At 45.3% G+C, this 17,641-nt stretch overlaps 1 protein-coding gene across 3 annotated transcripts in view; it reads left to right on the top strand.

The window, feature by feature from the left end:
• The window catches only part of ZNF398 (zinc finger protein 398), a 32,285-nt gene extending 15,078 nt beyond the window's left edge, over positions 1-17,207 (top strand). For all 3 annotated transcript variants that reach the window (XM_086687410.1, XM_086687401.1, XM_086687418.1), the window contains exons 5-6: positions 9,743-9,856; positions 10,943-17,207. In XM_086687410.1, the coding sequence (XP_086543536.1) occupies positions 9,743-9,856; positions 10,943-12,096 (1,268 nt within the window). In that variant the 3' untranslated portion in view covers positions 12,097-17,207. The remainder of the gene's footprint in view (positions 1-9,742; positions 9,857-10,942) is intronic.
• The last annotated feature ends 434 nt before the right edge of the window (positions 17,208-17,641 follow it).

Here is a 17,641-nt window from a genome sequence, read left to right as displayed (position 1 = left end):
TTGTGGGATTGACCCCGCACTCAGTGTGGAGCCTGCTTAAGATTCATTCCTTCTCTCCCTCTCTCCCCCCTCCCTCCCTCCCTGTCCTCCTTTTCTTCCTTCCTCCCTCTGCCCCTCTCCCCTGCTTGAGTTCTCTCTCTCTCCTTCTTAAAAAAAAAAAAAAATTCCCCATATGTAGTTCAGTATGAATATCATTCGCCTAGAGTTCAATATATTTTTTTAAGTTTATTTAGTTATTTAGAGAGAGAGAGAGTACGAAGAAGAGCAGGGGAGGGGCAGAGAAAGAGAAAGATAGAATCTTAAGCAGGCTCCGCACTGACAGTTCAGAGCCCAACACGGTGCTTGAACCCACGAACCATGAGATCATGACCTCAGCCGAAACCAAGAGTTGCACGCTTAACCGACTGAGCCACCCAGGCGCCCTGAGTTTTTTATTTTTAAATGTCTGTTTCTTTATTTTGAGAGAGTATGTGAACAGGCGAAGGGGCAGAGAGAGAGAGGGAGAGAGAATCCCAAGCAGGCTGCACACTGTCAGCACTGAGCCCAGCTTGGGGCTTTATCTCCCAAACTGAGATCATGACCTGATCTGAAATCAAGAGTTGGACATTTAACTGACTGAGCCACCCATGCACCCCAACAGTCTCTGAATTTTGAAGAATGTATATATCTGCCACACATTATGTTATTCTACAGTCTCTGTGGGTGGTGGTATTAAGCAATCAAACAGGTTGAATTTGATGAACCTTCATATCATGGATCTAAGTAATGAATCTAAAATCATATCACAAGGATGGGTGACTCGATTACAGAAATTATTGGAAATTATGCCGTAGTTGATGTTATTGGCTATCTAACATAGTTTTCAACCAGTATAAATCAGGGTGTCATCTTATTTTTGAGGATGAATGGAAAAGGTGTAAATAATTTGGTTTTATAATAATATATGAAAATTTCATTTAGTTGCCATTTTGTCTATTTTTACCATGGCTTTTTTTTTTTTTTTTTTAATGTTTGTTTATTTTTGAGAGAGAGAGAGAGAGCGCAAGTAGGGAAGGATCAGAAAGACGGAGACAGAATCCGAAGCGGGCTCCAGGCTCCGAGCTGTCAGTACAGAGCCCGACGCGAGGCTCAAACTCACGAACCATGAGATCATGACCTGAGCTGAAGTCGGATGCTTAACCGACTGAGCCACCCAGGCGCCCCTTATCATGGTTTTTAAGGCTCCATTTGTGGGTGGTCAACCAAATGTATTAATACGTGTTTACGGAAAATTAACAAACAGTGTAAGCATTGAATTTCTTTAATGCTCTGGTTTGATCCCGTACAGTTTTAGCTTACATTGGTGATTATCAACCTAGGTACTTACTAGAACTTGAGGACAGGCTTCATATTATTTGGGCAGATCAATATATAGCATTTTTAAAACCCCCTCAGATGTGTCTCTACTTTAGAATCCTTTATATTCCCCCCCTTATAGATTTAATCATATATTCATGCCTTTTCATTCATTTAAGCCTGTTTTCTTTTGGTTGCTGAAATTGTCAACTTGGCAAGTGAGATGATTTTTAAATGGTTTCCTGTGTCTTTCCAGTACTGCCTCAGTACTTGTTTTCTTAAAAAAAAATATGCTCCAGTCTATTCTGGGGGGTCCCCAAGGCCACCCCCAGGTTCGGTCCTTCACTAGGAGGACACGCAGGATTCAGCATAATGTCATGCTTAGGGCTGAGGTTTATTACAGCAAAAGGATACAGAGCAAAGCCAGCAAAGATAAAGGGTGCCCAGGGCAAAGTCTGGAGGGAACCAGGGGAACCTTCCAGAGTCCTCTCTCAGTAGAGTCTCACAGGACACATGCGGTTCCTCCAGCAGGGAGTTGTGACAACATGCACAGCATGTTGTCTCCCAAAGAAACTTAGAGACTTAGCATCCAAGGGTTTCACTACAAGCTGGTCACATAGGCATCCTCTGCCTAGCATATTCCAAAGTTCTGGACTCCCAGAAGGAAAAGAAACGTTCAGCATAACCTCCACTGCACAAACAACTAGGCCAGGCGAAGCCCTCCTAACATTTGGGGGAAGTTTCCAATTGGTGTAGGGACGTAAACCTTGCAACAGGCGTTTCTGACGACAGGCAGGCTCAGGCTGTTGCCTTAACACAGGCCCAGCAGAGTTTTCTGCTCCTAACACACACACAAAATCCTGATTCCGTTCAGTGGAGAATAAACTGGTTATTAGGGTGCATACAAATACTAGGCAGAGGTACTCATTCTAGGCCACTTTAGTGACATAACTAATAAAATATCTTTTTGATAGATTATTCTCCATTTAGGTTTTGTTGTTGTTGTTGTTGTTTTAAAGTAATCTCTACACCCACCATGGGGTTTGAACTCACAATCCTTTGGTCTCATGACCCTGAGATCAAGAGTTGCATACTCTACAGACTAAGCCAGCCAGGCACCCCTCTTCCCTTAGAGTTCTAACCATTTAAATCCTATTTTCATCTTGTTCTAATGGAAACACTAATCATTTTTGTTTTGTTTGTTTGCTCTTTTACTTTTGTGCAAGCAGCTTTTCTTCCATAAAGCAACATCATATTTTTAAAAATCAATTTTAGGTGTGCCTGGGTGGCTCAGTTGGTTAAGCATCCAACTTTGCCTCAGTTTGATCTCCAAAGTTTGTGAGTTCGAGCCCTGCATCGGGTTCTGTCTCCCTCTTTCTCTCTCACTCTCTTTCTCTCTCTGCCCCTCCCCCCTCCCCCCGCTTGCACTCTGTCTCTCTCTTTCTTAAAAATAAACTTTTTAAAACTTTTACTTATTTTTTTGAGAGACAGAGAGAGAGCATGAATGAGGGAGGAGCAGAGAGAGAGGGAGACACAGAATCCAAAGCAGGCTCCAGGCTCTGAGCTGTCAGCACAGAACCCGATGCAGGGCTCTAACTCATGAACTGTGAGATCATGACCTGAGCCGAAGTCAGATGCTTAACCATCTGAGCCACCCAGGCACCCCTAAACAAATTTTTTTAATCAATTTTAACACATTGTATAATTTATTATTGTCAGTGTATTTATATTGGAATAATTGATGGACTTCTAGAAACCTTAATCTTCTGAAATAATTTGGATTTTATCCATATTTCTCATAAAATAAAGCCCATAATGTATTATTGTATTACATTTTAGAGCTTTAGAAAGAACTGTGCGTTATAATAAAAATATGTAGCTAGAATGGATTTGAGGATAGCAATGGTACCATGCGAGTCCCCTTCCTTTTTATGGCCAAATATCTTGGAATTAATGTTACATTCTGTCCCTATCACCATCATCTGAATCCGATGAAGGGAAAGAGAAATTGTTATACCTCCCTAGGGAATGGTCATGGACACCTATTGATGTGTTGGATAAAATTCCATACAATCAGTAGAGAAGAGTGGTGAATGGGAGAATACAGAAAAATATAATCTTGAGATTTTCTGAAGTTCTTCTTTAACTCTATTATTAGGGCCAAGTGCAGATCAGCTGTGTGTGGGGGGGCATGGCCATTATTTGGCCACTAACGGTTTGAATATTGAACTCCCAAGTTTTTGCAATTCTTTGGAGAAAAACTACCCAAGAAGTTCCAATGGAATAGTTACTGAAAGTCCATTATCTTTGTCCTTCTTCTAGTTCAGAAGCCATGAACTCAAGCAATGATTCTAAAATGACCCAAAAGTAAAACAAATTCGTTTCTAAGTCTTACACTTCTGGGGAGATCTCCTTGGTCATGGTTTCAGGTGCATTGCCATTAGCCCCTGTTGATGCCTGTTGACCCTAGTCCAGTGAGGCCATCGTTTCCTATACAAACTCAGTGATTAAGGCACATCCTAGTATGATACCCCTTAGATTTTGCTTTATCCTGCTTGAAAACAAGAATCATCCTGGGAATGATAAAACTCTGAGGTTTTAACTCACACAAATACTTAACACATTCACCTGGCAACGTTTCCGTTCCACACCTGTTTCACAAAAAGTTTAAAACAATTTTTAATGTTTATTTATTTTTGAGAGAGAGATGACGGAGTGCAAAAGGGGAAGGGGCAGAGAGAGAAGGAGACACAGAATCCGAAGTAGGCTCCAGGCTCCCAGCTCCCAGCTGTCAGCACAGAGCCTGACGCAGGGCGCGAACTCACAAGCTGCGAGATGGTGACCTGAGCCGAAGTTGGACGCTTAACCGACTGAGCCATCCAGGTGCCCCTCACAAAAAGTTTTAAAAGAAAATTTTTATATTTTTACCAATGGTTGTTTCACGTATCAAGTATTGTTTATTGTCTCCTTAAAAAGTCAGATCTCTGTACCATTTTTAACTCAGTTTATAACACCTTTGTATATATCCCAAAACCTCAAGGTTCCAGCTCCTTTTCAGACAGCATGGGCCCTTACCTGTTTCACACACACACACACACACACACACACACACACACACACTCACTCACTCACACACACTCCAATTTCCTCATAGTTAAAATAATATTTAACTGGTGTAGACATTAAATTTTTATATTTTCTTGTGATCAGCTTTTCTATTTTTAACTACCTCTCAGACCTAGAACCTCAGCATTTTTTGACTTCCTCCTCATTGCTATTCAGGTTTTCTCTATTCTCTGGCTTTTCCAAAGCCTGCTGTTTGCATGAACCCACGATTTGACTTTCATTTTATGTTTCTGTAAGTATCCACCGTTGGGACTCCGCAGGCCTGTGAGGAATTTGCTCTGAAAGTTGTGGTGGCCCGGCCGGCAGCTGCCATACTGTGACCATGCAGGTTTCTGTCTCAGGCCATCACAGTATTCATGTTCTGCTCCTTTCATTTCGGGTCCAAAAGGTTCTCCGGCTACACTCCCACCACTCCCACTCCAGCATAGGACGTACCACAGTATTCTTTGCATTCTGTGACTGGAGTGCCGAGACCGAATTATTTAACAAAATCAGTATGTCCTTAGTTGTACTGATCTAGCTAAATGACCACAGGAACTTTTAGCATCATTATTCCACAGGAAAGGTTGGCTTCCTATGATTTCCCAAGTTCAGTGAAGATATACTTAGCCAGTGGGTTTTTTTTTTTATTTTTTTTAATGTTTTTATTTATTTTTGAGACAGAGAGAGACAGAGCATGAGCAGGGGAGGGGCAGAGAGAGAGAGGGAGACACAGAATCCGAAGCAGGCTCCAGGCTCTGAGCTGTCAGCACAGAGCCCGACGCAGGGCTCAAACTCATGGACTGTGAGATCATGTCCTGAGCCGAAGTCGGACGCTTAACCGACTGAGCCACCCAGGCGCCAGTGGGTTTTAATAAAGTGGAGAACTGGGTTGTTTTTTTACCCTTCCATAACTTTTATGGTTAGCTGCTAACAAAAGATTGGACAGAATCCAAATACCCATCAGTAGGGGACTCTTGAATAAACAATGGTATAGCTACCTAGTACAGCTCTAGAAAGGAATGAGAAAGATCTCTATACATTATGTTTTATCTTTATTTTTGAGAGAGCGTGAGCAGGGGAGGGGCAGAGAGAGAGAGAGATACCGAATTGAAAGCAGGCTCCAGGCTCTGAGCTGTCAGCACAGAGCCTGACACGGGGCTCAAACTCATACACTGAGATCATGACCGGAGCCGAAGTTGGACGCTTAACTGACTGAGCCACCCAAGCGCACTACCTTGTAATTATTTTATAAAATTAAAAAAAAAAAAAACAATTAGAATTTAAAAAGCATAGGCTGACATAATTAAACTATATAATTCATGTGTGACATAAATACATAAAATAGATTTCTTTCAAATGGCTTTAAAACATAATATTTGAGGTGCCTGGGTGGCTCAGTTGGTTAAGCATATGACTTTGGCTCAGATCATGATCTGGTGTTTCGTGGGTTTGAGCCCTGCATTGGGCTCTGTGCTGACAGCTCAGAGCCTGGAGCCTGCTTCGGATTCTGTTTCCCTCTCTCTCTGCCCCTCCTCACTCATGTGCTGTCTCTCTCTCTCAAAAACAAATAAACATTAAAAAAAAGTTGTTTTTTTTTGTTTTTTTTTTTTTTTTTAACGTTTATTTATTTTTGAGACAGAGAGAGACAGAGCATGAACGGGGGAGGAGCAGAGAGAGAGGGAGACACAGAATCGGAAGCAGGCTCCAGGCTCTGAGCCATCAGCCCAGAGCCTGACGCGGGGCTCGAACTCACGGACCGCGAGATCGTGACCTGGCTGAAGTCGGACGCTTAACCGACTGCGCCACCCAGGCGCCCCAAAAAAAAGTTTTTTAATAAAACATAATATTTTAACTATATATCCCTAGAGGATATATAAAAGAGTCACAAAATAATCTTAAATCGAGTTCATATTTTTGTTTGTAACATTACTATTATTTTGACACACGTCTTCAGATAAAGCAAAGATTATACTAATGTCATTAGGAACCAAAATTTTCAAGGTAAGGGAGAAAAGATACAAGTATAAAATGAAAGGATTTAATGAAAGCCGTGTAATCTTATATATGAATCATGAATATGAATGTAAACTCATGACATTTTTTCTAAAAGGTATGTATTTCAATAGCTGTGTCCATTGAAAAGAGAAGTAACAACAACCTGTTAACTGTTGGCATCCTCATCATCCAGATTGCGGTCTCTAAATTCTGTTTCTCAGATCAGTGATTGTGTGTGTGGAACAGGAAATGTCCAGGATGAACCTGGGATAGTCTGTCATGCCAGAAATGGAAGAAACTAGATGTCTGATGATATGAAAAGACATGGAGCCGCTCTGAAGAGGCTCCCACTGGCCAAAGAAGGCACAATTTGAGCAATGGATTGAAACTCATCAAATATATTACAGCCCCCCCCCCCCCCCGCAAAAAAAGTCAAAACCACTTGAATCACATGTAGAGGTTTCTAAAGCACTGTTTTAAAAGTCTCGTAGTTTTGATGAATAGTTCATCCTCTGGATGTCTGTAAAAAGACCCTCTTCGTTACACCTAGTCTGTCCCCTCCTGCTCTTTTCCATATGTGTGTGTGGGTATAAAATCTGGAAGAAAAAAACATACCGTTGGACTATGTTTAGTACATTTCAGCCTGTAGTTTAAAGCAGGAAGTTGGAAAGGCAACCTGCTGTGTGCACTAGAACCTGTATTTTCCTGGTCTTGCTGCATAACCTGAGAGTCTTTGGGGCCTTAGTCTTGTCCACCTCCTATTTCTGCTTTAGGCACACCAAATTTCAGTGGACTCTAACTGATTTTAAAGGCACTGGGCAGAACAGTGAGTTCTGCTCATTTGCTACAAATAAAACCAGAACCTACCTACAAGGCTTTTTTGAGAAATAGTATAGTTTGAATTTACTCTCTGTACCTTCTCAGCTTGCCAGCTTGTCCTTTTAGGCCAAAAAAGGCCATATAGGCCTTGGCTCAAATAGCAAGCACAGCTGTTTCTGTACTGACCAAATGAGGCATGTTATGTGCAAAGCATTTGGAGGCTGTTCTTTTTTTCTTTCCAGAAGAATCCACTAGGCCTGAGGGACTTGGAAATACTATTCTTCCCTCTCCTGGGGGTTCAGGGAACAATGAGCTGTATCATTTAATAGGCAAAAGTAATATGATCTTGGGGCACCTGGGTAGCTCAGGTGGTTAAGTATCCAACTTCGGCTCAGGTCATGATCTCGCAGTCCGTGAGTTCAAGCCCTGCATCGGGCTCCACTGACAGCTCAGAGCCTGGAGCCTGCTTCAAATTTTGTGTCTCCCTCTCTCTGCCCTTCCCCCACTCACACTCTCTCTCTTTCTCAAAAATAAACATAAAAAAAATATTTTTAGCGGCGCTTGGGTGGCTCAGTCGATTAAGCATCTGACTTTGGCTCAGGTCATGATCTCGTGGTTCGTGGGTTCAAGCCCTGCATCGGGCTCTGTGCTGACAGTTCAGAGCTCAGATCCTGGAGCCAGCTTCAGAGTCTGTGTCTCCCTCTCTCTGTCCTTCCCCTGCTTGCTCGCTCTCTCTCAAAAATAAATAGACGTTAAAAAAAATTTTTTTTTTAATTTTTAAAGTACTATGATCTTTTAGAGCCTAGAACTGAGAACCTGAAAAGTATGTTTCTGAGGAGTCAGATCTGTGTTTAAATAGGCCTAAGTTGGGGCGCCTGGGTGGCTCAGTTGGTTAAGCGTCCGACTTCAGCTCAGGTCACAATCTCTCGGTCCGTGAGTTTGAGCCCCTCATCGGGCTCTGGGCTGATGGCTCAGAGCCTGGAGCCTGCTTCCGATTCTGTGTCTTCCTCTCTCTCTGCCCCTCCCCCGTTCATGCTCTGTCTCTCTGTCCCAAAAATAAATAAACGTTAAAAAAATAAAATAAATAGGCCTAAGTTTGTAATTCTGGGAATGTATTTGTTTTTTTGTTTTTTTTTTTTTTGTTTGTTTTTTTTTTTTCAACGTTTATTTATTTTTGGGACAGAGAGAGACAGAGCATGAACGGGGGAGGGGCAGAGAGAGAGGAAGACACAGAATCGGAAGCAGGCTCCAGGCTCTGAGCCATCAGCCCAGAGCCTGACGCGGGGCTCGAACTCACAGACCGCGAGATCGTGACCTGGCTGAAGTCGGACGCTTAACCGACTGCGCCACCCAGGCGCCCCATGTTTTTTAATTAACATCTAAGAAAAACTTGGTCAATCTTGTTTCTTCTGCCTTTTTCCTGCTATATTTTAAAGCAGACCTTTGCTAATATGGCATTTCACCATACATACTTCCTTACTGGCAATTTATTTAACCTCTGGGGGCCCTCTCTACCGAAATGGAGAAAATATTCCCTGCTTTATTATTTCATTAAAAAGCTGTGAGGTGAGGGGCGCCTGGGTGGCGCAGTCGGTTAAGCGTCCGACTTCAGCCAGGTCACGATCTCGCGGTCAGTGAGTTCGAGCCCCACGTCGGGCTCTGGGCTGATGGCTCAGAGCCTGGAGCCTGTTTCCGATTCTGTGTCTCCCTCTCTCTCTGCCCCTCCCTCGTTCATGCTCTGTCTCTCTCTGTCCCAAAAATAAATAAACGTTGAAAAAAAAAAATTAAAAAAAAAAAAAAAAGCTGTGAGGTGAAAACATTTTGGAAGTAAGAATGCTAACAAAATGAAAGCACTACTGATTCTAGATTATGTCAGGGTGTCCTCTCCAAGGTAAAAACTCTGATTTGTTTTAAAATGAAAGTAGTGAGGGACACCTGGGTAGCTCGGTTAAGCGGGCAACCTTGGTTTTGGCTCAGGTCATGACTATCTCACAGTGTGTGGGTTTGAGCCCTGTGTCGGGCTCCCCGCTGGCAGTGTGGAGCATGCTTGGGATTCTCTCTCTCTCTCCCTCTCCCCCCCTCTCCTCACTTGCCCTCTCTCTCAAAATAAATAAACTTAAAAAGTATTCTAGAAATGTGGGTGTGCCTACAGCACTCATACTGTATTGAAAAAAAATGAAAATAGTGAATCAAGGGATGCTTGGCTGGGTCAGTCGACAGAGCATTTGACTCTTGATCTTGGGGCCACGAGTGAAAGTTTACTAAATAAATAAAAAGAAACAAAATAGTCAGGTTTCAGTATACCATGTAAAAATACATAAATCTGGTTCTCTAGATGTATGCCTTTTTTTCAAAGGCTGGTTTAGTTTTGGTTTTCCAGTTGGAGATAAATATTTGGGCAAAACATAGTGTTCAGCAAGCCAACCCGATCATTTTCACTTTTGGAGTCAAGCCCTGAAGGCCATTCTCTTTTCCCCACAAATAGAGCCTGGCATTTCAACATCAGATATTCTGTCTTGGATCAAACAAGAGGAAGAACCCCAGGTTGGGGCCCCACAGGAGGCCAAGGAGAGTGACCCGCACAAGGGTGCCTATGCCGGTGAGTGAGGACTCGGAGATGCCCCCGTCCAGATTCTGCTCAGGCCAGGACTGACTGAGGAAGCGGCAGGTGGGGGGCGGGGCGGGGGGGGGGTGTTGTGGAGGCAAGGACGGGGAAGAAGACTGGGGAAAGGGGGAAAAGGACACACTCAAGTAGGTTAGAAATAATGAAATCAAAGTAAGATGAATTTTACGTGTGAAAACACACCCTTTTAAGTTTAAAGACAAGGTCGATTTGTTAGAGGGAGAAAGATAAGTGCCCACAGGATGGACCAAAAGTAGGAGGATGAGGAAAGACCAAAGACCATCTGAGGATTGTGTAGAAAGGATAGAACAAAAACGGGGGGAGGAGATGAGCCATAGAGACAAGAATGTCCTTGGAGAGGCGCAAGTGTTGACAAAGCTCTCCCGTGGGACAAAGTGATGGCAGAAGCAGCAAATAGCTTCCTTCCCAGAGATTTAGCACCATCTATATTTTGCCATCTGAATTGTAGAAGAGAATCCCAAGGTCAGAAGGAACCCATTCATATATATGACTTGATGCAGCCTGTTTTAAATATCTTTATGCCCTGTGTTCCATTAGACTCTAGGAAACAAATAAAAAATACCAGTTGGTGCTCTTCCAGATATTTATATTGGACACCCCCCCCCCCCGCCCCACGCCCCAGGACTGGGCATGCCCACTGTTAAGTCTCCAGGGTGAGTGGGGTGGATGACTTCTATAAGAGAAATCAGGAGTTTGGAGAAGATCCGTCAGTTTTAGTTTAGGTGTTTAGTTGCGGCCTCCAGCCAGTTGTGAAGCCGGAATTGGGCCTTGCGAGATTGGCGTGACATGGTCGGGTGTGATTTGGGAAGATGGGAAGAGATGGATGGAGGCTACAAAAGGGAGGGCAGAATGAGCAAAGATTCAGAGCCAGAAATGTGGACTGGATTTTCAGGCAAAGTAAAGAGAGCTAATAGTCATGAAGCATTTATCTGGCCGACCGAAGAGAAGTAAGAGTAGATGAATGTGTCATTTTTAGGCCTTGTACCGGGAGTTGCCATCAGACGGCTGTTGACAGGGGTGACCCTGAGTCCTTTCTTTCAGATGAGGAGCTTGTCATCAAAGCTGAAGGCCTTGCCCGAGCCTCCCTGTGCCCCGAGGTTCCCGTCACCTTCTCTTCACCACCACCGGCAGCGAAGGACGCTTTTTCCGATGTGGCTTTCAAAAGCCAGCCGTCTGCGTCCATGGCACCTTTTGGACGTCCAGCCGCCGACCTGGCCGAAGCCTCTGAGGGACAAGTGACTTTCACGCAGTTGGGCAGCTACCCCCTGCCGCCTCCGGCCGGGGAACAGGTATTTTCATGCCACCACTGTGGCAAGAGCCTCAGCCAAGACATGTTGCTGACCCACCAGTGTAGCCACACAGGTGAGCACCCCTTGTCCTGTGCCCAGTGCCCTAAGCACTTTCCCCAGCAGGCCGACCTCAGCAGCAGCTCCCAGCCCCACGCCAGTGACACGCCCCCCACCTGCCCGCACTGCGCCAGAACTTTCACTCACCCGTCAAGACTCACCTACCACCTCCGGGTCCATAACAGCACCGAGCGCCCCTTCCCCTGTCCCGACTGCCCCAAGCGCTTCGCGGACCAGGCCCGGCTCACCAGCCACCGGCGAGCGCACGCGAGCGAGAGGCCCTTCCGCTGCGCGCAGTGCGGCCGGAGCTTCAGCCTGAAAATCAGCCTCCTGCTGCACCAGCGGGGGCACGCGCAGGAGCGGCCTTTTTCCTGCCCCCAGTGCGGCATTGACTTCAATGGCCACTCGGCCCTGATTCGCCACCAGATGATCCACACGGGCGAGCGCCCTTACCCGTGCACTGACTGCAGTAAGAGCTTCATGCGCAAGGAGCACCTGCTGAACCACCGGCGGCTGCACACGGGCGAGCGGCCCTTCAGCTGCGCGCACTGCGGAAAGAGCTTCATCCGCAAGCACCACCTCATGAAGCACCAGCGCATCCACACGGGCGAGCGGCCCTACCCCTGCGCCTACTGCGGCAGGAGCTTCCGCTACAAGCAGACGCTCAAGGACCACCTGCGCTCGGGCCACAGCGGGGGCTGTGCGGGCGACAGCGACCCCTCTGGACAGCCGCCCGACCCCCCGGGGCCGCTCCTAACTGGGCTCGAGACTTCTGGCCTGGGCGTTAACACCGAAGGTCTAGAGACCAGTCAGTGGTACGGGGAAGGGAGCGGAGGGGGAGTTTTGTAAATCTCGCTCCTTTCGCGGTTCTCCGTGCCCGCTGGCCCCTGGGCCCTCCGCAGTGATCGCCGTGTGGCACGTCCATGAGTTTGGGATCTTACACACTTGACTACAGACACGCCGGAATTTGGAACTTGACAACATTACAAGAACACCACACTTTGAAACCCAGAAAGACCTGGAAAGGGACCCAGCATCCCGATCGTTTCAAAAGTATTACCTAAGCAGAAGTTGTATAAGAATGTTACATACGAATGTTGCAGAGAGGTTAGGAAGCAAGATTTGTCCTCTGGTAATCCATCACAGGGTCGTAAGGTAATAATGATTGTGGCTCTAGGTAGGAAGAGCCTCCAAAGTTCGAAGCCCATCCTGAAGCATGAGAATGTCTCACCGAACCTCTGGTTAATTCCTTGATGGTGAGATGGTTGTTAGGAGGGAGTGCTGGAGCCTGGGTCGCGTACGCCCCTTCCTGATACCAGCTAAAATCTGCTCCTGTGCTGATGTACTGCCTCTCCCGAGATGAGAATTCAAGACTGCCTTCCTAGGTTTCCTAGATTAATTCTTCTAATACGTTTTGTTTAATATCCGGGGAGCAAGAAGCCTGACTTTAAAAGCTTCTTAAGGAGAACAGTTCCTAACTTTGAATAGTTTGATTTGAAGAGTTCAGGCTCTTATTGGCATTTAAACTGCTAGGAGCCTTTGTGGAGGTCCTCGTTAAGAAAGCGGGAGCAGTGTCCTTCACCCCAGCTTTAAAATCTAGAGAGCCCAGAGAAATGACAGAACAGCCTGAAATTTGTGCCTGAACCATGACATAAAGATTTATGTCAGATTTTCCTTATTTCCAAGCTAATAAGCTGGTTTTTCCGTTCCTGCTGTCTCATCTTCTTGACAGTCATCAGCAGAAAAGATCACGGCGCTTTCCAGAAGCGTTACGGAGTTTCAGAAAGTGCCCGTGGCTCTCAGCTTCCCTTTCCTCAGTAGTGAGATGATGGTGCTCTCCTGCAGCTTTCTTGAGTTACCAGTGTCTGCGCGCCCCTTCCGGCTCTCCCCATTGGCAGTGGGCAGACTGAAGGGCTTTGTGGGTCCCTGAGCACTAAGCACCAGTACAGACAAGGACAGCCCCTTCTTGCCTGTTCTGCTTTTAGGGACCTTGGCTCCCATGTGCTCGAGATCATTCAGTCAGAGGAGGGCATCGGAGTGTGGTCCTGCTACTAAGTGGCTTTGCAGTGGGACATAAGTCCCTTTCCCTGTACAGACTGCAAATTTTCATCTGCAAAATGATGAGGCTGGTGGAAGGAAAAAAAGTGAAATTAACAAAGAAATTAACAAAACTCGTGGTTCATTTCTTCTGCCAAAATTCTATCTCTAACTCTGGCTTCTCTCCAGGCGAAGCCAAATAAGACCCCCCCAAATCCAAGCAGACACGTTCTTGTTGAAACTTGACCAAACTCGATTTGTTTTATTCCGGCTGGGAGCCTGAGGTGCGAGAGCCTGCCCTAAGTCTTGGGCTGTAACGCTGTTGATTCCTACCCTCTCTTGTTTCCCCTGAATCTTTCTCAGATGCCTGGAAACAAGGTCTGCAAGTACTTAGGACAGTTTCTTGATGAAATGATAAGGGAGGCACCCATTTTTCCCTTATCACCTAGCCCAGCCTTCACCCAGTCTAGCTATGCATAAACACACTAGGAAAAAGGTTTTGCCCTGGCTAGCTTTGCTCCTGGGAAGGCTCTGTCTGAACATGCTGCCCTTAGAGGACAATTGCATTTATGAAACATCTGCTCTGTGGCATGCACAATACCAGGGATCACGGGAGACCTAAGAATGAGTGTGAGACCCGATTCCCTGCCATAACTTATAGTCTGAAGGCAATGAGAAAATCCAGTGTAGAACAAACCAGGACAACTGATGAAAAGAACCCCAGCATATTGGGATTAGTGCTTTCTAGTTAGAATCTAGACCAATACTATAGGTAAATGTAGGGGCTCTGGGGCTCCCAAAGCCAGGGTTCCAGCTTCACTGGTGACCTACTAGGAACTTGGTGTGAGATCCAGCTCTGGTTTGAACCTTGTCTCCTCATTAAAGGGGACAAGAATCAAAGTACTACCTTTAGGTGGTGAGTTCCCTTTTCTGGAAGGATTTGAATATTTGCCTGGGTGTGCTAGAAAGGGATTCCTACATTAGGTGTGGTGCTGGTCTAGATAACGTCAGAAACTCTCTACTCAAAGATTTAACGAGGGTACAGAGCTTGTTAATGAGAGAGACCTGTGGGTTAAAATGCTACATATACATCCCACAGTCTTTTCTGCAAGGAACTGTAGTCAGCAGGGACCCACACTCTGGCAAGAAGTTGAACACGGTTCAGATATCAATGAGGTGGTTCAAATGCCATGGCAATAGCCATGAAGCTGAATGACAGGGAATGGGCAGGGCCATGCCAGAAAGATGGAAGTCCGTGTTCTAATCCTTAGCCCCATACACACCAGGGGTTTTCGATTGTGCATTCTGGTCATCTTTCCCTGCACCGATCCTCTAACAGGTAGAACTCCGGGCCAGCTCTAGAGTTTATTTGCTTAAGATTCCTGAGCGGATGCATAAATGTATCGGTGGAAAACTTAAGTCCAACAGAAAGGTTTCAGAGTGTGGAGAAACTTGGTCCATCGAGGGCTCTTGAGAGAGACCATTTAACTGCAGTTGAAGTAGCTGAGGATTGGTTGTCATGACCAGGCAAGATAGGAAAGACGAGAACCCAGAAATGTGCTCTCCGTCAGTCTGCCCCTGGGCTAAGAGGTCTGTCACGTACAAATAGGCATATCCCCTTGGAGTAGATCCAGATACTGACTCTAACCAGATTCACTCTTTGCTTGCCAAGTTTTTCATCGTCACCATTAGATGAGCCTCTGTTTCAGCCACAGGTGTGAAAATAAATGGAAGTTGATTGCTTGTCTAGAAAGTGAAAGAAGACTCTGGTCCTTTCTGCTGGATATTTAATATTGGAAATACGGTAGCTGGGCTCTGGCTAGAGCAGTGCTTTACGTAAATAAGACTGCAAGGTTCCAGTGGGAGACTGCTGGGCTGCTTTTTGGAGCGTTTTGGAAAGACTTGGGTGACCATGCCCATCTCAACCAGGATGAGATCGGATGGCTGCTTACTGGGGAATAACAAACGTTCACTGTCTCAGTCCGCAAAAACTTTGTTGATAATAAAGGACCCGGGTTCCTTTATTCATAACAAATGGGATGGAGAACCCAGTTTCTGCTCAGGTTTTCTCCGAGGAGAGTCAGAACGCCCTGGTCCTTCCCCCCCACCTTCCACCCCATATTGAAGCTTCTTAGACAACAAAAAGCTGTCTGAGGGCTGCTCAATAGCAATGAGTCAAAGCAAGTCTTTCCCCAAATGGCTCTTATAGATGAGGAACTCTGTTATCATCAGATAGGTTTCTTCTGTGTGTTTGGTGGATGCTTTGACCCTGTTCCGTTAACTCTACAAACTCACAGGGTCTATACATAGGACATCCTTTGAGCAGGGAAGTACCAGGTTCTTTAAGCAAAAGAACCTCAAGTTAGGTCAAACTGGCAGGGGGGGCAGGAGGGGGAAGTGCACAGCGCCTTAACTGAAGGACACACGTGGGTTAGTAGAGCTTAATGGGCACAGACTCTGAGTCAGACCTGTATTCAAGTCCTAGCATCATCAGAAATATCATAACATATGCTATGTAACCATCATGAGCCTAGTTTCCTTATCTGTAAAATGGAATGACATCTAGGTCTCAAGAGGGTTTGGGGCTTAGAGGAAAAGGAAGCCTGTGTGAAGTGCTTAGCTCAGAGCCTGCCAACACAGGGGTCAGTATGGAAACTATCCAGAAAGGTTACGGGACCGACTGGAGAGACGATCCTAAGTCTGGGCTGCTCTACAGAAGCATTTAATTGCCTGATGTCTCAGCTTTTTGACTGCTGTCTTTTGCTTCTGTTTAACCTGTTCTTGTATTCTGTCTTTCCTGTACCTCCTGGAACCCACAGGTTTCTGTGTACCTTGACCCCACATGGCTCTGATTCTTTTGTTTTTTCTTCAGATTCTAAAGCCTGCCATGTGGCCCAGCTCCCCTTTCTATACCAGGTCACACAGGTTTCCAGCCAACCCTTGGATTGGCTGCCCTTGGGTTGCACGCTCATCTTGGTTCAGTCAGCTGTGGTCAGGAGGAAACGTCCTGTGCTTCCTGCACCAGGGTCTGTGGGCCTGGGAATGGGCAAATGGTGGCACAGGGTTGTATTTCTGGCACCACCAGGACAGGGGACAGTCTCTGTTTCAAAGACGTCTACTTCATTAGGACTTTAAGAGACCAGAGCTTATTGTCCCTACCATAAGGGAACTAGAAGGTACTATTTATGTATCTTGCAACATGAGCAATCTCTTACCTTCTAAGGTGTTAACTCCTCCCTTTCTGGCCCCGCTCTAGTTTCTTTTCAAATGTGTAACTCTGGCCATGATCCTATATATACGCATACACAATGACTTCTGTCAGCTAGGTCAAGTTGTCTCTTCAAAACAAAAAAGTATTTCACCCCTAGGGCCAATCAACCACTAAAGGAGGCAGAGAGATACGGCCCAATCAGAGAAGCCTCAGAAGCAGTGTGCTGCAATGCTCTCAAAAACTGCCAGGTACATTTGAAATATTTGATAAAGTCTCATTGAGCTATGTGGCTTTAATGGCAAAGCCATTATTTACTGTAAAATCTTGAAACTGGTCTAAAAAGTGAGCTAATAACCAAGAACACAGGCCATATCCTGTTTCCGTATCCCTCACGGGCCACGTGCTGATAGGGACATGGGTGTTCAGTGCATAATCATCCAGTGGAAAGACCACCTGAGCAGGAGTTAAAAACGGGATTCTGGCCTAGCTGAACACCGTTTACTTGATAGGGAGCAAGCCACTTAATTTGTAGGTCTCATCTTCCTAATTCTAATATGCAGACAGAACATGATGGTTCTTCCAACTCCAAAATCGTGGAATTTAAACATTTTACATCTGGGTCCTGTTTTCCTTGTCTGGTTTCTCCCCAGATTCTGCCCTGTTGAGAGATTGCATCTGACACAGTAGAATAAACACCTTGGAGAGGTATGCATTCTTAGACTCCTATTCTAACCGTATTATAATTACTCCAAAGCCATACAAACTGACAAAATTCCAGCAAAACTATAACATTTTGTTTTAAATACACAGTACACATTCGACTGCATTTTACTTAAAGCACAGGAAAACAAAAAGAAGGCATACCAAAATAACAATGATGGATATAGGGTGCTGGGGCCATTCAGTGGTTCTTTTTGGAAAGTGGGTTCTTCCTCCCCGTGTTTGTAATGTAAAATACTTTATGTCCAGCATCTATAATGCTTTTATAAGAATAAGGCTTATCGTAATGAAAAAGTTCTTGGAAAGGAAGTCAGGAGGCCAGAGTTTGAATCTCATTTTGGTTTTCTCATTCCTAGTATGAGGATAATGCCCACTTTACTAACTTTACATAGGTCACTCAAATGAGGAAAGGTCTTTGAAAGCACT

This window comes from Puma concolor, chromosome A2, assembly GCF_028749965.1.
Source record: "Puma concolor isolate L17-30 chromosome A2, mPumCon1.1.hap2, whole genome shotgun sequence".
Taxonomy (NCBI): Eukaryota; Metazoa; Chordata; class Mammalia; order Carnivora; family Felidae; genus Puma; species Puma concolor.
The sequence above is the reverse complement of the archived record's forward strand: the minus strand, read 5'-3'. Positions and strand labels throughout refer to the sequence as shown.